Here is a 23,640-nt window from a genome sequence, read left to right as displayed (position 1 = left end):
TCATATTGTCTCAGCAGCTAAGTGTGAGAAGGAATGGAGTGTTTAGAAACTGATAAATGGCTCTATTATTTGTTTTAGATTCTCACCTTCTGTCCTTCAAGGCTTCAGTTGTGGCGCAGTCAAGGAGTTGAATTTTACAGCGTTTCTCCAGCTTGTTCAAGCAATGAAGGGGAAGGGGGCCAAGTTTGATGAAAGTCAGGTGAGACAATTCGAAGCAATCGCACTCAGAGAATAGTTTGAGTGTATGACCATACAGTGTCCATTGTTACAGATGGATTATTTCAAATGTACAATAAATGAACATGTTGTACAAAATGACTCTGCTTGGAAAATCCTGAGGATATGAATGATTTCCACATTCAAGTTCATGATCTTTTTTAAGCTAAATATTAGTGCTAAGAGCACATTTTAAAATGCCGCCATTTAATGTCTGGACAAGGATAAGGTGTGATAACAGAGCACTGTTAGCTTTGACCAAATGACTGATTGACTGCACATTTATAGTTTGGACTATTGCCAATCTAAGATCCTCATCCAACTGACTGTGACTCATTTTAACACATTCCTGACTTGATTTTTCAAATGCACTGTTGTCAGATTATCATAGACTTGAATGTGAGTAAATTTCATTTTAAATCTGTGAAGCAGCTGAGTTGAATCACGTGTTGTGAATCATTGCACTTTCTCTTGCTCACCAGCTTAAGTGAATTTGCCCATCTAGCCAACCTCTTGGCAGAAGGATATGTAGTGAGAAACATCAGCAAGTACAAGTTTGTTGTGTTTCTGTTCTCAGTATGTATTACTGGTTTCTCTTTTCAGCTGAGGTGCATGTCTGCAAGACTAACCTTGAACAGAATCACACCAGCCATAGAGACTCTCCCTGTGGATGTTCTCCTATTCTTCAAGTATGTACTATTTCAGTAGGTTTTTACTCAATTTTTTTTGAATGATGCTTTATTGACGATTACCTCCCAATGTGTAAGGACGTTTGAGCATTCCCTTAGATATAAAACTGGAGTACATTTATCAAAAGTGTGTTGACTTAATGGAAAATATGAAGAGTTCAAATCAATAGGCAGTAGTTTAGTTGATATGTAAAAACCATGAGATCTCTTCATGTCTTGGTAATTCTGTAGATATTTTCATTTCTCTTCCATTCATTGTATCAGAGAAATGTAATGCAGTTGTTTCAGGAGATAGAAAATATAGTTATTGGAAGAGATGCATATTCCCAGCAAATTGGAGAGCAGCATTGGGATTAATGATTTCTACACAGACTCAGATACCAGGAACAGGTGGTTTATATGAGTCATTTTTAAACAATGTTTGTGTATGGTGATTATAAATTGTGGCATATGACCCTTTGAAATTTTTAAGAAATAGTTTTTCTGATTAAACAGGAGGAGAGAACAGAAGAGTATTTTGTATTTAAACTGGAGGAATTACCAATTAAGTGGTTCATTCTCCTTAATATAACCTGAACAAACTCCTATTTCCTTTTGTAGTTCTGCACAGTTCAGGAGCTCCTCCAACTGCCAAACATTCTTCAAATTAATTGGGAAGTCAAACATTGACATCTTGAGGAAAGGATCAAGGAGACGACGGAACCTGTTGTATGATGCCATGACCTGTTTGGTAAGGATGACATGCTGAGTCAGTGCGTGCTGAGAATAGTTGTAACCAACATCCCAATAGCTCTGATGAAAGCCAGTTAAACGTTGTGTCAAGGTAAATTTAAGAGAAATGCCTGACCACTCCAACCTTGTATAAGAGTGACAAATAAGGACAGCCCTTTGAGAGTCAGCACTTCAGTAGCTCTGAAGGGAGAGCAATGGTCACAATTGATTGCTGAGAGCTCAGTTTTCTTTCTTAGTTCCATTTCTTGACTTATCTTTCTTCTCTCCCAATCTACCTCCTTTCAAAATGGCCAGTATTCAATTTGAATGTTGCTCATGAGTACATTGGTTTGGACATTGCAACTTGAGCATGCACAAGTGATTAAGAGATGTTAAATATTTATGTTCGGAGAATACAATTACTACAATAACTACGTATGACATACCCCTCAGGACTGGAGTCTGCTGACTGTCTCCAGACAAGGCTACATCAAAAGTGATGTCAAAGAAAAATTGCCGGAGCAGGCTGTACCTTTTCCCATGTACACATGACACATTGTAGGATATAAGGAATCAGTCTTGCTGTGTTATTTGGTGGATACAAGGTTGTGGTATCACCAACCCTACAATATGCCTGTGTATCTTAGAGTTCTGCATTATTACTCAAATCGAACGGTGTGGACATTTAGGACCTACAGCTGATAACCAAAGAAGTAATAAAGAAGGAGAAGATGAACTTTCAGGGTAAACTTGCAGATAATTTCAAGATCGACAGCAAGACTTTCTTTAGATATAGAAAAAGAAAGAGCTGGGCCAAGCGAGGCTGGAGAAATAATGATGCAGGAAATGGCAGAGGAGTTGAATGAATATTTTGCATCAGTCTTCACATTTCAAAAAGGCTAAATACTCAAGGTGCTAAAGGAAGAGAAGATCTAGTGCTTGGTAAAGTTTTAGCAAACCTTCCCTGTTTTGTTCTCCATTCCTTTGAAATAAAGGCCAACATTCAACTTCACTTCCCCATTATCTGCTGAACTTGTATGATAGCCTCTTTGTGATTTGTGGATGAGGACAATTACTGGCACTGGAGAAAAAGTGCTAGGGGAAACTCTAGTGAGACTAAAGGCTGACACACCCCTTGGACTTGATGGAATGCATCCTAGGATATTAAAGGAAATAGGTAAAGAAATGGAGAACACACTGGAAGAAATCTTCCAGGATTTCTTTGATTCTGGAAAAGCGCCAGAGGTTTGGAAATCTTCCAATTGTAACACTCTTATTCAAAAAGGAAAGGAGACAAGAAACAGGTAATTGTAGGCCCATTTGTATAACATCTGTTCCTGAGAAAATGTTAATTCTTATTATAAAGGATTTATAGCAGAGCATTTAGAGGAGGCAATGCCTCGTGGTATTATCACTGGAATGTTAATCCAGAGACCCAGATAATGTTCTGGGACGCAGGCTCGAATCTCACCACAGCAGATGGTGGAATTTGAATTCAATAAAAATATCTGGAATTAAGAATCTAATGATGACTGTGAATCCATTGCCAATTGTTGGAAAAACCCATCTGGCTGACTAATGTCCTTTAGGGAAGGAAACTGCCATCCTCACCTGGTCTGGTCGACATGTGACTCCAGACCCACAACAATATGGTTGACTCTAAACTGCCCTCTGGGTACTTAGGAATGGGCAATAAAATTCCCGGTCAGCGATGCCCTCATCCTGTGAATGAACAAAGAATAAATAAGAAAAGCAGAGTCAGTGTGATTTCCTGAAGGGGAATTCATGCCTGACAGATTCATTAATTTTCTTTTGAAGTAATAGTAAAGGGAAGTCATGGATATAATAGATTTGGATTTTCGGGAGGTGTTGGATAAGGTGTCAGATGTTAGGCTACTTGATAAATTGCCATGATGCTGGAGGTATTGCATTGCCGTGGATCAAAGATTGGCTAACAAATAGAAGACAGAGTTGGGGAGAGAGGACATTTTCAGAATGACAACATATAACTGGTGGAGTGTTATCGGCAACAGTACTATGGCCATAATTATTTACAATGTATGTTCATTACTTTGATGAGGAAAATGATGATACAATTGCCAAGTTAGAGATGATGTAAAATAGGAGGTAAGGCCATGATGAGAATGGCACAAAGGGTCTGCAGAGGGATACAGGCAGGTTACATGATTTGGCAGATGTAATGTAATGTGGGAAAATGTAGCATTATCCACTTTGACAGGAAGAATAGAGGAGTTGAACATTATTTAAATGGAGAAGGATTGCAGAAAGGTACAGCGCAGAAGTATTTGTAAGTCCTCATTCATGAATAACAGAAAAGGTATCACATAAGTTCAGCAGTTAATGGGGGAGGGAAATGGAATGATATACAGCATCTGCAACTCTTTCGGTTTTTATTAAGGGAAATACAAGTGGTCTTTATTCAAAGGATTGGATTATAAAACAGGGAAGCTTTGCTAAATCTATACCCGGCCCTGAAATACTGTAAACAGTTTTGGGCCTCTTATCTCAGGAGAGATAAGCTGGCATGGAGGCAATTCGGAGATGGTTCATTAATTTGATCCTGAAGTGGAGGGAGTTTCTTCTGAAGAGACGTTGAGTAGGTTGGACCTGTACTCATTGGAATACAGAAGAACGGATAGCAATCCTACTGAAACAGACAAACGTCTTAGACAACTTGACAGAGTGAAAGGCCGTTTCCTCTTGTGGGAGAGTCTAGGACCACAGAACACAATCTCAGAGTTAGGGGTTGCACACTTAAGACAGAAATGAGGAATTTCTTTTCTGAGGGTGGTAGATCTGTAAATTCTTTACCGCAGAGGGTTGTGAAGCCTGGGTTATTGTGTATATTCAAGGCTGGGATAAACAGATTTCCATTCAGTCAGAGAATTGAGTGTTATGGGACAAAAGCAGGAAAATGGAGTTGAGAATTATAAGATGAGCCACGATCTCATTGAATGGCAGAGATATTCAATTGGCTGAATGCTTGTAATCTGCTCTGAAGTTTTATGATTTTACAGTTAAACTCCTCTAGGTGATCATATATTTCAACTTAAACTCTGAAACAACTGCAAGATTGGCCAAGAATACAGTTCAAGTATTCTTTGAAGGTGATCTAGGAAATGTGGCATTCCACCATAGACTGAGTGGGAAAATGTCAGAAAGGCTCAACCTGGGGAGTGCCCTCAAGTTGTGCCATTGTTTCCATTTAGCAGCGAAGAGTACAAGTAGCTAAGTTCGAAGGCAGCTGGTAAAACATAGCTGTTGCAGCAAAATTGAACAGTTCAGTCCTACCCACATTGTGGAAAGACATTCAGGGCTGAAGTAGACTCCACAACTATATTAGTATACAGACAAGATGGCTACCCAGGCATAAAGTGGTCATTTTCAATACACCAAGGGAAAGTGGTGAGGAGAATCACGTTAGCGGCCATAGGTGTGGTACGCTGCACTTACAAATGAAGATGATAGAAAACGGACGTTTTAATTTACTAGTAGACTTCATGAAGCTACTCATTCTTTGCGACTAGAATGTATTGATAGATTTCTAAAGCAGGCTTCGTGGTCTTTGCTAGGCCGAACGCATATATCGTATCCTGTTTTAGCGATACCCTTTATACGGAAAGCTGAGAGTTATACTGTTCGCGGGTTGCTCTCTCTCTCCCTCATAAACGAGAAAGCGCAACCCGCGAACAACTCTACTTCCTACATGGATGCCTCAGGAACCAGGTATTACCATGCAGTGCGAAGTACAAACCACCCATCCACAACCCACAAGCCTGGAAAGTAGCTGCAAGATGGTACAGATAATGATAAATGACGCACAGAACCAGCTCCACAAATACGACAGAGAAATTACGCACCAAAAAACCGTTTTTCCAGGAAGCTACCAATCAAGACTGGGCATCTGACACGGAACGAACCATTAGCATCAGCCGACAGACCACAAGAGCCAAGAAAAGACAGGCCCTGCAAGACAAGCTAACCACACTTACCCTCCAAAACGATAACAGAACTGACACATGGATAAGGCACCTCTTCAACAGGAAACTGACAGATGCGGAAAAAGCCGTTCTCACCCGGGGACTGAACTACAACTACAGGGACACCAACAAAACAGAATTCCTAGCTACACTGGAAGCCACACTCAAGACCAACAACATCAGTGAAGGCACACAACAAACTACAAGACAGACAGTAGTCCCGACACTAACCAGAAAAGAGGGAACTCAACACCCTCAACACACAGGAAAGACAAGCCCTGGACAGATTAAAGGAGGACAAGAACATCACTATATTACCTGCACACAAAGGGCACATGACAGTGATAATGAATAAAAAGAACTACATCTCCAAAGCACAAGCACTGCTCACCGACGAGAACACATACCGGCCAGTACAAACTGACCCGACACCACAACTAGGCAGCAAAATCCTACACGCACTACAAAGACTTAAACAAACAGGACAGATCAACAAAACAGACTTATTAAGAATGAAACACGAAGTAACCAACACACAAATGAGTGAGAGTTATATTCTTCAGGGAATGAATCATAGTACTGTGGGAGCTGCACTCATTCATATACCAAATAGACCTAAGGCTTTGTGGGCTTGTTTCTGAACTATGGGACTGTATTTAAATTTGATTTTACTTTCGTAAATAAAACCGTATTAGCAACAGGTCCACATGATATTTTGCAATGCAATAATGCTTAAAAATTTCTCAATTTATGCTGCATTATCAATATTCTTGATTGGCATAGTAATTTTTTTATTTGATTGCTCTGATCAGCATCACAGAGAAGAATGAATATTGCATCAGTGTCCAACTAATTCCCCTGAGGTTGCATTGTCAGCTGGGAGTGAGTGAATCCATGGTCAAATTGAAATCTCTCCCTCGTAATCTAGATAAATTATGATTGTGCTACATTATGCAGTCTTTGTTGTCAAGTTATGAAGGTGAACTGGATCTCATTTGTTTTTGGCTGTATCCTGCTGCTGAATTGAAATTGCTTATGTTTCCAATTACGCAGGGAATTTCTGGCAGGAACCTGACGAAGGAGAGTGTGACAATCCTGGGTAAATTGGTGTGTGACCTCGAGGGATCCATCATCGCAGAATCTGATATTTCCATCTTGGACGCATTGAAAACATGTCGCTCATACAGAGAGGATCAGAAGAGAGCCATTGAAGGTCGCCTTAGGAGTGGAGCCAGCAGATATGGGTGCGTGTGAAACGTTCACATAATTCCATACACATTACCCCCGAGTTCCTCAGGTTCATGCTCCATGTAATGCTGTCAGTTTCCAAGAGGAATGTACGTACTGTCTTTGGAAGAAACCCCACATTCCCATGAGTGAAGGTGGTAGATGATATTAGGAACAGGCTTAAGCTTGAAGTTTGGCAGCTTCCAACATTAGATCTGTATGTGTGCTTTCGAAGAATAAGTGATTTTACCTCTGGTACCCAGAACTTTATACTTTGTTTGAGACTTTGTTCGCTTCAAATCTGGTGTTGTTTTAAATAAATTGATAGAGATTCATCACCGTACTAACTCAACAGTTCCATTGTTGATTTATTTCAGGATGGCAAAAGACAAGTGAGAAAATCCTTTCTCCTCTTATGTTCTAACACTTCCTATTTTTCTCAGCACTCTCAGTATAATGTTCTTTAATTCAGTTCCTTTTTATCTGCAGTGTTCCTTCATCGTGGTCATCATCAACAATCCAAGATCTCGGAAACCTTCCTTTGGCATTGACCGACACGTGGACCCTAATAAACAGGGTATGGTTGATTTGGTTGACTGTTGATTCAGATACTTATGTTTGTGAGACAATAGTTAAACTGCCACCAGCTCTCTTTCTCTAATGAGAGAGCAACACTAAGGTCCTGTGGGCCTATGAGATAACAAGGTGTGGAGCTGGAAGAACACAACAGGCCAAGCAGCATTAGAGGAACTGGAAAGCTGACATTTCGGGCCTAGACCCTTCTTCTAGGCCCGAAACGTCATCCTTCTTGCTCCTCTGATGCTGCTTGTCCTGCTGTGTTCATCCAGCTCTGCATCTTGTTATCTCAGATTCCCCAACATCTGCAGTTCCTACCATCTCCTGTGGGACTATGGTGACTTTACTTCAAAATTTCCTAACTGTAATGTGATAGACTGTATAGTTTAAGCATTTTCCTGAGCAGCTTAAGTGATCCATCCCCATGTAATTAACACACATATTCCCATTTTGTCAAAACATGAGTATTGTTTGAATTTGTTGCCATGTGCATGCTAACTTTAGTAACATGAATATCTATACTGGATAATTAGTCACTGATCTGGTACAATTAAAGCGTAGGGTAGAACAGGGAGCTATAGGCTCGTGAGTCTGTCATCAATGGTAGGGAAACCTTCGGGGAAAAAATAGCTGAGGAATAGAATTAGCTCTTGGCAAAGCAAGATTCAATCAACTGCAGTCAGAGCTTTGTCAAGGGAGATCATGTTTGACAGGTTTGATTGAACTTTACAAAGAGATGACTTTTTAAAAATTCATTCAGAGGAGTGGGCCAGCATTCATTGCCTATCCCTAATGGCTTAAGGGCGATTGAAAATCAACCACATTGCTGTGGGTCTGGAGTCACATGTCAGCCAGACCAGGTAAGGGTGGCAGTTTACTTTTCTGAAGGTGAACAAGGTCATTTTTTTTTCTGATATTCACAATGGTTTCATGATCATTATTAGATGACTTTGGAATTCAAATTCGACCAACTGCCACAGAAGGATTCAAACCCAGATCCCCAGAAGGTTACCTGGGTCTTGGGAGTCATAGTCTACTGATGGTACCACAAGGTTCTTGCCTCCCCTCGATGTGTAGATGAGGGGAGTGTTATTCAAATACTTTACATGGATTTCAGTAAGGCTTTTGACAAGGTTCTCGTCGCATGGGACCCTGCTTCAAGAAGCTAAGAGCCCATGGGATCCAGGGCAATTTGGCAGATTGAATCCAAAACTAGCCAAGTGGCAGAAAGCAGAGGAAAATGATTGAAGATTGTTTTTGTGACTGGAAACAATATATTGTTGTAGCATGCCATAGGGTTTGGTGATGGGTCCTTTGCCATTGGCGCAGTGCATTGCTGACCTTGGCATGAAGGTAGGAGATTGTGAGTTCACAGGTGACATGGGACAGAATAAGGAAGAAAGCCTTAGACTACAGATGGGCTGAACATTTGTAAGTGGAATTTAATCCTGAAAAGTACATAGTGATGCATTTTGGGAGCACTAACAAGCCGAGGGAGTAGCTATTAAATGATAGGACCCTCCAAAGTTCAGGAGATCAGAGGAACCTTGTTGTGCATGTCCTTAGATTCTTGAAGGCAGCAGGATAGATGGATAAGGTGGTTAAAAAAAAAGCCAAGGCATTGAATGCATGACAGGGAACATCTAAATGGGGCTGTTTAGGATGTTTGTTAGACCAAAGCGGGGTACTGTATGCCCTTCTGGTCGCTACGTTATAGGTAGGTTGTGATTGCTTCAGAAAGGATGCAGAAGAGAATCATCAGGATGTTGCCTATGGTAGAATGATCCAGGTATGAAGACAGGCTAGATAGGCTGAGGTTTGTTTTCCCAAGCACAGAGAAGGCTGAGGAAAGACCTGATTGAGGTATACAAAATTATGAGGGTCTTAAATAGACGAGATAGGAAGAAACATTTCCCATGAATAGAGCAGTCAGTAAACATGGAGCATAGATTTTGAGGAAAAGTATAGAAAATTCAGAGGAGGTTAAAGGAATTTTTCTTTTAATCCCAGATGGTGGTGGGTATCTGGAACTCACTGTCTGAAAGGGTGGTAGAGAAGGTGGTCATCACAACATTAAGCAAGTATTTAGATAAACAGTTAAAACACCATAGTGTGCAGGAATGCAGGTCAGGTGCTTGAAAACAGGACTAGAGTAGATAGTGTTGACAACTGTCACGTACATGATGGGCTGAAGGGCCTCTTTCTACGCTGTAAAATTCAATGACTTTGTGGTTATTTTAATTAGGTTTATCTCTTATTCAAAATGAATATTTATGTGTTGTAGCTGCCAATGAAATCTTGAGGAGATTATTTAGAAATCTGGACTGCTTTTACCTCTGGAGATGTTATTTTTGCAACACCTTTAGCTGTTGAAAGCTTTGTTTTAATTGGTGATGTAGAGAATAGGGTTTGTGCAGCCACCATTCATTTGATGTAACTCTGACCTGCTCAGACAGGTTATTATTTGTCTGATGTGATTTATGGCTGTCTTATGTACCTTAGTAGAGTAAAACATTTTGTTTTGCATGCAGTACAGGCAGATTGTAAAGTACAAAAGACATACAGATCATAGGGTGTTTAGATACAGCAAGGAATACAGGGTTACAGCTGCACAAGAGGTGCACAAAAGCACAATTAATATTAGATTTGAAATTAGAGAGGTCCATTCTGCAGGCTAATAACAGCAGGGAAGAAGCTGTTGGTGATCGTAATGGTACATGTGTTTAAGCTTCTGCATCTGAACAATGTTCTCTTTAAATACACACATTGACACAGCAGGAATTATTTTTGGTGAAACTCCTCAGCATCCATTTGTCCAATGCAGGTTGTCCTTGTTGAAGCTCTTCCAAGATTTATAAAGAAAGTGAAACGTTCGAGACCTCCTGATGACATCCTGATCTTTATAAATCAGCTCAATGTGCGAGGATCAAACAATACAGCAAGTATGTTGTTGGAATAAATATTAAATAAAATGTATATGTAAATCACCAAAAAGAGGGCTGTTCTGGTCTTTACAAAGGTGATACTGCTTCAGTTAATTAAATGGAAAGGGAGGCTTTCAAATGACTTTACAACCTGCCTGATGGTTCAATATGCTGTGGTCAATGGAATATAATAGCACTGAAGCTTTAGATCAGAATATAACTTTGGAGTTTACACAGGGCCAAACCCATTGAGAAGAACTTATTCAGGTGGAAAAAACAATTTGTGTGCTCTGTATGCTACATGCTTCAAGCATATGTTCATGGAACTATGTGTTAAATGATCTCTTTCCTAGTGGCAAAGTAGTTATTTCCACTGTATCTATTAACAAGAGATACTTTAATGTTCTTTGTCAACTGCAGGCCAGTAATGCTGTAGATGCCATCTTTCCTCAGTCCTTCTCTAGTCCAGGAATTACAATGTTAAAATAACCGCTTCTATTTTGAGAGCTAAATTACCAGCAAACTGCAAAGTTCTATCTAATAGAGGTTTGTATTTCCAGACTGCACCGAGGGCTTAATCGCAGCAGAAGACATTAATGACCTGACCCCTGCAATCTATGGCCCATCCCAGCTAGACCTCTGTTTGAGTGACCGTGTGCTGAAAGACAATGTGCTCCAGCTGGGAGCTCTTGCCTTTAGTCCTACTCAGCTGGAAGTTCTGAGAAAGAGACTGTTGAAGGTACGTGACCATGAAGTAAAGTGAGGAGGAAGAACCATTGCCTTAAAAACAAGCTCTTCACTACCTTAGAAATGTCCACAGTGTGAAACAGCTTGTATTACAGTGAGTTAATTATGTGGTTAAACATGACAATCACTTTGCACAAATTTACTTTGCTGCCTAATTTATTTTAGTGATATTTAGAGAAAGTGGAGGCTCTGTGGCACAGTGTTGTGTGTATCTTTCTGGGCCAGAACCTCTGGGTTCAAGTCTCCAATAATACATTTCACCCAAGGCAGGAGTGTTCCCCAAAGGGGAAAAACTGTACATAATGATATGCTAAGAAGGAGGAAAGGGGGTGGCCTGTAAGAACATAGGAATGGTAGTAGGCCATTCAGCCTGTTGAGCCTGTCCTGCCATTCAATATGATCATGGTTGATTGAAGACTTCAATGCCTTTTACCTGTCCCGTCCCCTTTACTCAACAACAATCAATCAGTCTTTCAATCTCTACCTCAAACATACTCAAAGACTGAGCTTCCACAGTCTTCTGAGGTAGACAATTCCAAAGACAGAGTGAAAGAAATTTGCAGAAACTCTGAGATACCTGGCACTGCCTTGCTGTCAATAGAACTTTCACATCCCCTTGAGAGGTCAGAAGATGTGCCCCTTTAACCATTTTGAAATAACTCTTCAGAGGTCAGCATTCCATCATCAATCACCCTTTGTTTACAATGCAGAGCCTTTCAGAAAAGCACTGCCTCTCATTGAATCAGGCATTCAGGGCTCAATATCCCTGACATTCGCCCTTTTATGTCAGCCAGGGAGCCCGGAATGGACTCGAATTAATAACTCCAGTCATGGGACTTATATTCCATAAGGTCCAGATGACCGACCTTGTTACGATCACTACATCGTCATCGCAAAATTGCCAACTGTTACAGTGTAGAGCCCCCTCAATGCTGCATTGAATGATCAGATTTGACTGTGTGCACTATTCTCTGCAGTGAAGCCCGAACAGGAAAAAAATATAATGAAACACATGATCAAGATTCCTTTACAAACTTACTGTTAAAATACTGACAATTGTATGGTCTAAATTAGACACATGCAGGTGGAGAGTCTCGAAATCCCCAACTTTGGAACGTAATCATTGTGATAGTTTTGATCTTGTTGGCTTCTGGTCTGGGTAGGTTCAGGTCAGGCAATTCAGACCAGGATGACGGTCTGTTGGGCGACTTAGAGCACAGGAGAAGATGGGTGTTCAAAGCCTATAACCAGGCAGCACATGGCCTTACAAGCTGTTAAGTTATTTTAGACAGTTAATAAGAATTAACAAGCGCACAAAGCAGCTCAAAGGAATGTCCAGGTCCTGGACTTGGCAGTTTTGAATATTCAGATTTGTGATATTGTGCATGTCTAGCTAGAAATTAATTAATTGCTAAATATTCCGTACCTAAAACACAATCTAGATTTGAATACAGGAAATCACTACTTTAAGAACTGACAGCATTTGATAATTTTCCAATTCCCTGAAACAGATTTATCCCAGCGGACTACCCGAAAACCAGATTCAACTTTTGGGGAACATCTCAACTGTGTTTAATGTGACAGAAGTCAGCAGCTGGAATATCACTCGAGTTGAGACACTTTCTGCATTAACGAAGCAACAGCTGGACAACACAACGGTGCTGAAACCAGGAGAATATTCCTGTTAAGTTATTGTTATCTGCAGGGAAAGGATAGCTGGATGAGGAAAGATAACTGGAATGTACACTTAGCATTGGTTGAGACCACCAACTTTCTTAAAGCAAAGTTCTTATTGTATCAGTTCTAACTAGAAAGATGTTTGTAGCCTCTCTGATATTTGCTTGCGGTGTTTATTTCCTGTGAATGGTGCAGTTGAATTATGGTCCAAATCAAAAAATTATGATTTATTGATGGATGTTTTTGAAATAATAACAACAGGAGTTTTACTTGTATCGTGTATACTTTTAAACTTAAGATAAGTGAGCATCCCAAAAAGAAGCGCCTTAAATTGTTAGGTCCTACTTTCTAACAGGGTATCTCTGACATCTCATTCAACAGGCCAAATCCATTGTCACAAGATACCTCCAGTTAGATGGTGTTCTAAATACAGTTTCCTTGAAAGCTATTGGTGGACCCAGCTTATGCACTTTGGACAAAATGCAGCTGTTGACAATTTCAAACTTGACGTGAGTTTTGTATCTTTTCATTGCTAGTTTCCTAATGAGTGAAATGTGATTGTGTTCAACAGTGTCAAGTAACTTATGCAAAACTAACATCATAACCTTTCTCCCACAGGGATGCAGGACCTTTGGATCTTACTGCGTGCACGCAGTTAAAGAAAGACTTGGTTTATCAACGGGCATTCTCGGAATTGAGGTCTCAGCAAAGTGACCCGATCCCCTACTTCCAGCTGATAAAGGCCTATATTGGTGAGTAAAAGGACTCTGAAGGAATCCCACAACCACTGAGGTGGAGTTTCTATCTTCCCAGTCTGGAGCTAACACCAACTCGCTGGACCAACACTACTTACTGAAATTCAGAAGCTCAGATTGACAAAGCTTCCAGACCGTGAACTGTGTGCAGAAACATTACAGCAGTTTATACATCTGAAAGTATCTCCCTTCACTCCTTGTGCCATACTTATGATGGAGTTTTCATCTTGTTTAATCAATTGCTGGCCCAATGATATTACAACTGAATCAAATTAGTAGGAATAACTAGTTAGCTATAATACGACAGAATGATGAATGCTATTGAATTGCGAATAAAAGCAGAAACATTTGCCAGTGATTGAGCTGCAGTTGAAGGTTTTTAGTTCACCAGTGGATAATTCTGACGAGGACATTGTTCCAACCCCAAGTTAATGAAAAATCTGAGCATCTTGCTGCCATTTCAAAGGGGATGCTAGGTACATTCATGCATCAATTGATGCGTTCATGTAAGTATGTTTAGACTCATTAGGCCTGATGGTGGAGTGATGGGCTGAAATCTTGGTCTGTGCCAGCAATTCTTCTAAATCGGGATGGGCAGCAAATGCTTTTCCATTTGAAGCTTTTCCAAGTATAGTAAATGAGGCAGCATCTGAAATACCTCCACAAAGGCCAGTATCCCATCACCCGCTCACCCTTTATTTACATGTGCACAGTACTTGATACTGGTCCAGCTCCCTCAGAGCCAGCTCTTAGAGTGAACAGAACCCCTGACACTTCTGTTTACATCTGGCAGCCAGGGCTCCCTGATTGGACCAGGTTAACAGCCCCAATCAGGTGACTCATATTCTGTAAGGTCCACTTGGCTGACCTCATTACAGTCACTACAGTATCCATAGAAACTGTCCAAGACTCCGCAATTCCTTTTTCAGGGCCATCTGTTTCCCTCTGCCATGAATGCCCATTTTTCACCTGACCTCCCAAGCTTCACCCAGTGTGTGTACTTGTGGCTATAAGGAAGTCTACAGCTGAGATATGGTGTTTCTCTCCCCACAGGTGGTGCTCCAGCTGATGATCTAAAGTCTCTTGCTAACGACAGGATCAACATGGACTTTGAAACCTTCAAGGGCTTGAACCCTGGTGAAGTTAAGGTGAGTACAGTCGGATCGTGAGTATGTTTGGAAGACAGAAGTGACCTTATCTCAGATTTTATCCTCAGGTCACGCACTGGAACTCTGAAGCATCGCAGGTAATTAATGATATGCCATTGTAAAATTGACCATCAGTAACAGAAATTAAAAGAAACCAACTGTCTTTGCTGTTATATAATAGAAGATACAATCAATGAGAAGGGTAGTTAACTTGCAGTCGATGTTGTATTCTTTAGAATTCTAAGTGAGAGAACCTTAAAGCAATAAAATGCAGAGGGCAGGAAGCATCTGACTGAATGAATATTGCAAGCTGTGAGGACAAGGGTGAAATAGTTGGATTACTGGCTGAACTGCTGACACAGAACAAAACGGTGAAATCTGTAGTCTTCCTGTTGGAAGATTGAGAAACTATATGCAAGAAATATGTAATCTGGATGATAGTCGAACAGGACTTATACTATGAATATATGCAACTCTGTAATATGTGTTATGCACTCCTGAATACAAAATGGGGACCAATAAACCTCAGAGCACAGGCTGTGAATATATAATTGAAACAAACTTAAAAAGTGCAATAGGTACCTTCTTCTCAATAATGCGTGAATCTCTGGAAGGAACTGAAAATATTGTAACATGAAAGCTAGTTGAAATTTGACAGAGCTAGAACCGTGCTCCAACTTAATTTCACATTACGAGGTAAATTGGTGATGAGGCATGAACCATAAAATAAGACCATAAGACATAGGAGTGGAAGTAAGGCCATTCGGCCCATCAAGTCCACTCCATCATTTGAATCATGGCTGATGGGCATTTCAACGCCACTTCCCTGCACTCTCCCCGTAGCCCTTGATTCCTTCTGAGATCAAGAATTTGTTGATCTCTGCCTTGAAGGCATCCGATGTCTCGGCTTCCACTGCACTCCGTGGCAATGAATTCCACAAGCCCACCACACTCTGGCTGAAGAAATTTTGTCTCATTTCAGTTTTAAATTTACCCCCTCAAATTTTAAGGCTGTGCCCACAGGTCCCAGTCTCCCCGCCTAACGGAAACAACTTCCTAGCATCCACCCCTTCTAAACCATACATTATCTTGTAAGTTTCTATTAGATCTCCCCTCAACCTTCTAAACTCTAATGAGTACAATCCCAGGATCCTTAGCTGTTCATCATACGTTAAACCTACCATTCCAGGGATCATCCGTGTGAATCTCCGCTGGACACGCTCCTGGGCTAGAATGTCCTTCCTGAGGTGTGGGGCCCAAAATTGGACACAGTATTCTAAATGGGGCCTAACTAGAGCTTTATAAAACCTCAGAAGCACATCGCTGTTTTTATATTCCAACCCTCTTGAGATAAACGACAACATTACATTCGCTTTCTTAGTTACAGATTCTACCTGCAAGTTAACCTTTAGAGAATCCTGGACCAACACTCCCAGATCCCTTTGTACTTCGGCTTGGTGAATATTCTCACCATTTAGAAAATAGTCCATGCCTGTATTCTTTTTTCCAAAGTGCAAAACTCACATTTACTCATGTTGTGCTCATTAATTAATTTCTTTATCCTTCAGAAACTGACTGCCCAGGATCTAATTAACCTGCTTGGAATTAACCTCCAAGATCTTCAACGTGGAGTGAATGAAACTGTCGTGGTCGTCTGGGTGGCCTCACACACTGTGTCTGAAGTGAGGAGATTGGGATTGACTGGAGGAATTCCTGACAATTCATCAGGTTCTTACTTATTATTTGCCATGTATTTAAAAGCCTCCAGGCACTTTCAGCATATTTTCTACAGCAATATCTTTAATACAGTACCTTTTACATGATGAAACATCACAAGTTGCTACACAGATGGTTTATAAAGCAAATTTAGACTGCGCCACATGAGATGGTATGAGAACAGATAACCAAAAACTGGGTCATAGACTTTGGATGTAAACTATCCTTGAAGGAAGACAGACAAGTAGAGAGGTTGAAGGAGAAAATTTCAGAGCTTAGGACCCAGGAAGCTGCTCGCAACGGCAGACCAATAAATTCTGGATGCTCAAGAGAACAGAATTAAAATGATGCCGATATCTCAGAAGTTAGTATTGCAAAAACGTGGAAGTATTTGAAAACAAGAATGAGAGATTTTGAAGCACAGCATTTGTTGATAGACCACCAGTGTAGGGAGCATGCATGGGATGAATGGAATTTGTCACAAATTTGGAAATGGCCTGTAGATATTTGAATAGTCTCAAATTTGCAAAGGGTAGAATGTAGAAGAGTGCATTCAAATAGCCAAGATTAGTGTTAACAAAGGTGCAAATGAGTATTTTATGAACAAATGAACTGAGACAAGACAGAACCAGGTGAAAGTATAAAGGTTGAACGTGTGGATATGTGGCTGGAAACTCAATTTTGAAACCACATTTGCGAATGGCCAGGATTATTCCCAGACAGTTGCTAGGGAGATGGGGCGAAGTCAGTACTGGGGATATCTATAGCATGGATCAAAGCCAATGGATTTGGTCTTTCTATAATTGAATTGGAGGAAGATCCTGCTCACCAGGTATTGAATGTCAAATGGGCAGCCTGAAAATTTAGCAACAGTAAGTGGGCTGAGAGTGGCAGTGCTAAGGTGGAGCTGGATGCCATTCAGAATCCATTTGCAAATGTATTACCTGGTGATTTTTGTTATTTTATACCAATAATTACACACATCAGTTTTAATGTATGGAATTATGAATGTCACAGTATAGTGACATGAAAGTGGAAAGTGCTAGAGAAATTCAGCAGATCTGGTAGCATGTGTGGAGAGAGAAATATAGATAAACATCTTGAGGCCAGTGACTCCTGTTACAAAGAAAAGTCACAGTTGACTCAAAGCATTCAATTTGTTTCTCTCTCTGCCCATGCTGCCAGATCTGCTGAGTTTCTCTAGCATTTTCGGTTCTTATTTCAAATCTCCTTCAACAATAGCCCTTCTACTCTGAAGTACGATGTTAATATACCATAAACTATGAACGCATTCTATTATGGAAATAGATGAGCTTCACTACCATGGGTTTGTAATGTTCTCTAAATGTTTCCGATTTCTTCCGAAATCAGAATGTCATTTAATTTAGTAAAGTCATGTATTTCTAATACTGATGCATTAGCAGAAGTATCTTCTAACAAAAATCATTGTTTTATTTCAGAACCCCAGCCTGATGATAGGGTAAGGCTAACTAAACACTTTGCACTTAAAATGGGATCAATTTTCAATCCGATTTCTAACCTTATCTATTTTAAAGCCTCTATTTTGGATTCGGTCTCCATTTTATCAATGTACAGTTATTGATTTAATTTTTTGTCATTTTGTAATTGTTTAAAATTTTTGCAAATATAAAATAATTTTTGTAGAAATGCATGGGTTTTCAAGTTGTATGTATCCCAACAAGTTAAGATAATCCAGAGGTAAATATATGATTGTGCTTTCTCTTCCCTAGCCTGGTAATACTACAGTTAATGGTGAGTATTTTGTCCACATTTTTTTCCTGATTTTATCAGATAATTTTACCGAAGCGATTTCTAAAAACATTTTTGTTTATTTTGAAACAGGAACAACGCTGTGTATAGGTGTGAACAGGTAAGAATGTAAGAAGTTTTAATTATAGGAGTAAAGGTGTCTTGCTTCAGTCTGTTAGAATCTTGATGAGACTCGAGTTGTATGCTGTTTGGCCCTTTTTGTCGAAGGAAAGGTATACCTTCCATAGAGGCAGTGCAAGGGATGTTCACCAGATGAGTTCTGGGAAGATGCTGTTGTAACACATAGGCTATTCTGTACAAAATTCAGAGGAATGAGAGATAATTTCTTGAAACTTAGAAATTTTAAAGGTCTAGGCATGTTAGGTGCACAAAAAATGTTTCTTTCCCTGACTGAGAGGTCTGGAACCAAAATCTCAGAATGATGACAACCACAAGCTTGTGATGAGGGGGAATTTCTTCAATCAGATGATCTGAATCATTAGAATCCTGTATGCTAAATAGCTGTGAAAACTTAGTCATTTCATCTGTTGAAGATAGGGATTGACAGATTTCTGGATGCTAGTCACACCAAGGGATGTGGTGACAGTCCATGAAAATAGCAGTTGGATGCCGTATGGTGATGCACTGGACTAGTGATCTGGAATCCAGGCCAAAGCTCTGGGCGCATGAGTTCAAATCCCACCATGGCAGATCAGGAAAAGTGAATCCAATAGAAATCTGGAATCAAAAAGCTAACCTAATGGTGACCCGGTAACTCCTGTTGATTGTTGTTTTAAAATAAAACAATCAGATTCACTAATGTCCTCGAGGAACGGAAATCTGCTGTCTTTACCTGGTCTGGTCTACATGTGACTCCAGACCCACAACAATGTGGTTGACTCATAGCTGCCCTCTGCACAATCAGGCACAAGCAAAAAATGCTGGCCTAGCTAGCTATGCCCATACTTCCAGAAACAAATTTAAGAAAACAGCTAGACATCAGCCATAATCTGGAATCAGGGGACTGAACAGCTTGCTCCTACGTTCTTAATAAATTTGCCAGAGTGTAACTTCGCTTTTTAAAAATTCATTCATGGGATGAGGGCATCACTGCCAGGCCAGCATTGCCCATCCTTAGTTGCCTAGAGGGCATTTAAGCATCAATCACATTGCTGTGGATCTGAAGTCACTGTAGACCAGACCAGGTAGGGATGGCAGCTTCCTTTCTGAAAGGGCATCAGTGAACCAGATGTGTTTTCCCCCAGCAAATGACAATGGATGCATGGTCATCATTAGATTCTTAATTCCGGTTTTTCATAATTGAATTCAGGTTGTACCATCTGCTGTAGCAGGATTTGGACCCAGGTCCCAAGAACATTCCCTAGGTCTTTGGCTAGTGATAATGCTTCCACACCGTCACCTCCCCAGTGACACTAACAGGAACTTTTTCTGCTATTTGTTCCTCAGTAAGTTTCCTTACCTAAGAAAAGGTTTTGTTTTCTCCCTGCAGTTCTGCTTTGAATAATTTCCTGATCGAAGTTAACAGGACCCAACTCTGCAATTTCGACATAAAAGTCTATGCCTGTGCTCGGGTAAGCTGCATTTCCACTCAAATAAAGCAAAGGTTTTGTAAAGCTGCTGTGACCTGAGGCTGAATTTTAATTACAACTATAAAAACACTAGCCTGTCCTACAGAATGATGTGATCCACAGTGGTTTATTCCTCACTTGTTAATATTTCGCATGTTGTACTCGAATAACTTCATCTGACATAACGTCTTTTTTGCTAATGGATTATTTTGCAGACTGATCTACTGCTTTCAGGTTTAAGCAGTGATGCCTTGACGGATGTATTTGGGTGTTTCATTGACCCGAGGCCTCTGAAGAGGTCAGATCAAGTGGCATTGACTGTCTTTCTTCAGAAGCTTGACAGAACCACACTGAATGATGCACTGGACAAGTTCAGTCGCAAGGTAATTCATTATTAAGTGGAAATGATTTGTAGAGAAGCAGAATTATGCAAACTATTATGTATATGCAGGGTCAGTGATTTTTTTTAACACATTTACTGTGAAAGCTTCTTTACAGAATATTTCTGATTTAATTGTGATATGCAAAAATTGGATACACTAATCTGCTGATTTTCCCTTCTCAGTACATGTTCAGGGCCTCCAGTGCTGTGCAGAAAGACTCAATATATCTGCACCAAACTGTAATAGCATGCCTTCAACTTGGCCTCAGTCATCTTAAGAGCATAAGAATCTCCTTTCAGATACAGTAGATTGTTTATATCTAGGCTCTGTGGCAGATTTTACAACACTGACATAACAGTCATGATTTTGAGGATTTTGGATTGTGTTGAATGTCATAGATGGAGCTATTCATTTTGAGTTGGATTTCTGTCTCGTATATTAATGCAATTGCATTCCTTGTTAAGGTGTGGTTTCTGTGAAACCTTGCAGAGCTAAGTAACATAAAAAGATGGATAGCAGATTAACATCTGGATAATTAAACAAAGTTATACCTACTTATAATAAAAGCCTGATATATACATAAGCTTTAAATGTCCGTTACTTTATCCCCTATTTTGTTTGGATTTTATATTGCTCAAATTAAGTTGAATAAGGTAGCAGCTCATGGATTTACCATTTCATGCGCAGAAGATCCACCCCCCCCGACACTCTATGTATGAATCATCAGATAAATAGAGTATTAAATTGATTTTAATTGCTATTTGTCTATTAGCACCCTGAGACTGTCCCGGGGCTTCCATTTGTGTTACATTTGCTGAGGATGTTTAGCTTCTGATGGGGTTGATTAGCAGTGCCTTGGAGTTTCTGTGATCACCCCTTTATAATGTCTCTGCAATGTTTCTCCTGATTTTGCTTACTACATTGTCCTGGAGATTCACGTTGAACTCCTGGAGATTCCAAGGCATTCCTGGGGAAATCCAAGTCAGAAAGACATGCTTTCTATCCATTGTGAGCCTTGCCTTATCATTCAATTAGCATTTGCTGAACTTCCATTCTTTTATCTTGACCCTATCCTACACTGAAAGCCTTCAGCCATCAAAAGGGCTTCCTAATAAAATGCCATGCATTCTTTGTAAAAGAAATAATTTGCTTTTGAAGAAATTAAAAAATGGAGTAAATGTTTGCTGATTCAGATATGCTGATGTTGAGCTTCGCAATGATGTCATAGCCTTTCAGTAGAAATCTTTGGAGGCAATGTTGGCTCTGGAATCAAACTATCTTTCATAGAATCCCAAACATGCAGAAAGAGGCCCTTTGGCCTAGCGCCAATAATCAGATGAGGATCACACCCAGAACTACCTCCCCATCCTTTCCCTATGATCCCACATTTAGCATGGCCAATCCACCTAACCTGCACATCGGTGGACTGTGGGAGGAAGCCCACACAGACGCAGGGACAGCAGGCAAAGTCCACACAGACAGTCGCCTGAAGCTGGAATTCAACCCGAGTCCCTGGGGCTGTGAGGCTAACCACTGAGCATTTGAAGCTTTTCCGTGAGCTGCCACTTTGTTCAACTTGAGTGATATAAAATCCAAACAAAATAGGCTTTTATTATAAGTAGATATAACCTTGTTTAATTATCCATACATTGCCTATTTGCTGGATTGAAGTATAAGTTTATGAACTAAAGATGCTGTGGCTGCGAATCAACAACTATTCAATCAGCCTGGCTTCCACTGGCTCCTTCCCATGCCTCACTTTCACTGCTGCTGGCTGTGAGACCTCACAGCGATTTGGGCTGCACTGCCCTGCTCCCCGCTCCAGGTGTTTGCTGAGAATTTTGACTTTATTCCTTAGTCTTCCTCCAAACACTTCCACATGTTTACCCAGCCTTGTGGCTCTTCCACGTAGCCAGCAACAGAGCACGCTGGGATTAATGACAGCAGCCAGATCTGGGCCGGAGTGAGGCTCGGTGTCGTCTTTGCGTAAAAGTATGAACTGCAATGATATTGAGGTTTTGGACTTGTGATTTCCTGAAATAACATAATTTTAACATGATCTAGCTGCCCTGATCAGACTGGCCGTGTGGTTTATCCTTGCCCAGTTTTATTTCCCATTGATTTCATATTAGAGTAAAATCAGGAGGAATGTAAAATAACCAATCCACCTGATTTGGTTTTGATTCGATTTTATTTATTACTGTCATGTGTACAAGGTACAGTGAAAAATGTTGTCTTACATGCTTTACAAGCAGATTGTAATATACAGGTATATCAGAGTAACTAGAATAGAGTGCAGAATGTGGTGTTACAGCTGGCGAGAAGGTGCTGAGAGACCTTGACATTAACATTAAAGAGATTCAGTCAAAAGTCTGAATCTTTTGGTTTCTTCTCTGGCTGACTATTAAAAAGATATGAAAAATGTTAATCAAACATTAAATTGTTTTGGCACCGTCATGGAATGCCAAAATTCTACATTGTTGCCATCTGCCAAAACAGATCTTTCACAATTATACAATCCATCAATTGTTTAGACAAAGATCAGGTGAAGGTATATTATGTTCCCTCAACTTGTATAACCCTGCTGTAAGATATTTTGGGTTAGCAATAATCTAATTTTCCACGTTCCCTCTGACTTGATGTATCACAAAATAATTTCTTCCCTCTATGAATTTCAACATGCATCATGATTTGTTTTAGACCCTGAACACATCGTCAATTCCTTTGATGACAAAGATCACGTTCATGAATGCTCTGTGGGAGATTGTAAAGACCAACGAAAATTTAACGGAGCCAGATTTCCTGAGGAAATGGTTCCAGGAGAGATTCAGGCCTTTCATTGCAGGCATTTCTCAGTCAGTGCTGAACCACCTTCTGATGAGGAACATCACCTGTGATGGTTACCAAGCTGTGTGAGTGTACACTTCTCTATTTACAGTCGTTATTTACCTTGTATGTAATTGTAACAATAGCCCCTACTAAAACAATTTAAGTTGTTAATCATCAGTGGTGACATTTAGTAATAAGTGCCTTACAGCAGCTTGGGAATTTCAAGATTAATACTCAATTGAGCTACAGATGAACTTCATTCAGATTTTGGGACTTATCGCTGAGCAGTTATTCAATGTGGGAGAGATACTTGAAACAATAAGCACAAAGCGTGATTAATGACCATCTTTATTGAAGGTTTCCAAAGTTGTTTTCTGTCATGTCAATAGAAAATGTTACCATTGATTTGACGTCTGATTAATAATGTTACCAATGTTTGTCCATTTAGCATAAAAGGACTGAATAATGGATTCGGTGAGATGCCTCGAGAAACAAGAACTACCGTGTTAAGAGTGTGGATCTTTGGTTACCTGAACAGCACAGGTACGTTGGAAAGTCCAATGAAGCAGTAAGAAAGATACATTCACAGGCTGTGAAATAAGTGCACACAACTATGTAGAAAATTTAAAACCATCTAATTTGGACCAAAGATAATGAACACTCAATTTGCTAAATAATCATT

General features: G+C 40.1%; 1 protein-coding gene across 1 annotated transcript in view; it reads left to right on the top strand.

Annotated features, from left to right (window-relative positions):
• Positions 1-23,640, top strand: part of LOC125462409 (uncharacterized) — a 320,685-nt gene that overhangs the window by 169,883 nt on the left and 127,162 nt on the right. The window contains exons 99-117 of the mRNA XM_059654215.1: positions 79-199; positions 820-905; positions 1,506-1,635; positions 6,671-6,861; positions 7,334-7,421; positions 10,245-10,362; positions 10,905-11,083; positions 12,603-12,749; positions 13,150-13,277; positions 13,387-13,520; positions 14,577-14,671; positions 16,240-16,399; positions 17,848-17,867; positions 18,139-18,160; positions 18,251-18,278; positions 19,668-19,749; positions 19,962-20,129; positions 22,830-23,041; positions 23,407-23,501. Of these exons, the coding sequence (XP_059510198.1) occupies positions 79-199; positions 820-905; positions 1,506-1,635; positions 6,671-6,861; positions 7,334-7,421; positions 10,245-10,362; positions 10,905-11,083; positions 12,603-12,749; positions 13,150-13,277; positions 13,387-13,520; positions 14,577-14,671; positions 16,240-16,399; positions 17,848-17,867; positions 18,139-18,160; positions 18,251-18,278; positions 19,668-19,749; positions 19,962-20,129; positions 22,830-23,041; positions 23,407-23,501 (2,204 nt within the window). The remainder of the gene's footprint in view (positions 1-78; positions 200-819; positions 906-1,505; positions 1,636-6,670; positions 6,862-7,333; positions 7,422-10,244; positions 10,363-10,904; positions 11,084-12,602; positions 12,750-13,149; positions 13,278-13,386; positions 13,521-14,576; positions 14,672-16,239; positions 16,400-17,847; positions 17,868-18,138; positions 18,161-18,250; positions 18,279-19,667; positions 19,750-19,961; positions 20,130-22,829; positions 23,042-23,406; positions 23,502-23,640) is intronic.

This window comes from Stegostoma tigrinum, chromosome 23 (assembly GCF_030684315.1).
Source record: "Stegostoma tigrinum isolate sSteTig4 chromosome 23, sSteTig4.hap1, whole genome shotgun sequence".
Taxonomy (NCBI): domain Eukaryota; kingdom Metazoa; phylum Chordata; class Chondrichthyes; order Orectolobiformes; family Stegostomatidae; genus Stegostoma; species Stegostoma tigrinum.
Note: the sequence above shows the minus strand (reverse complement) of the source record. Positions and strands in the feature narration are given on the sequence as shown.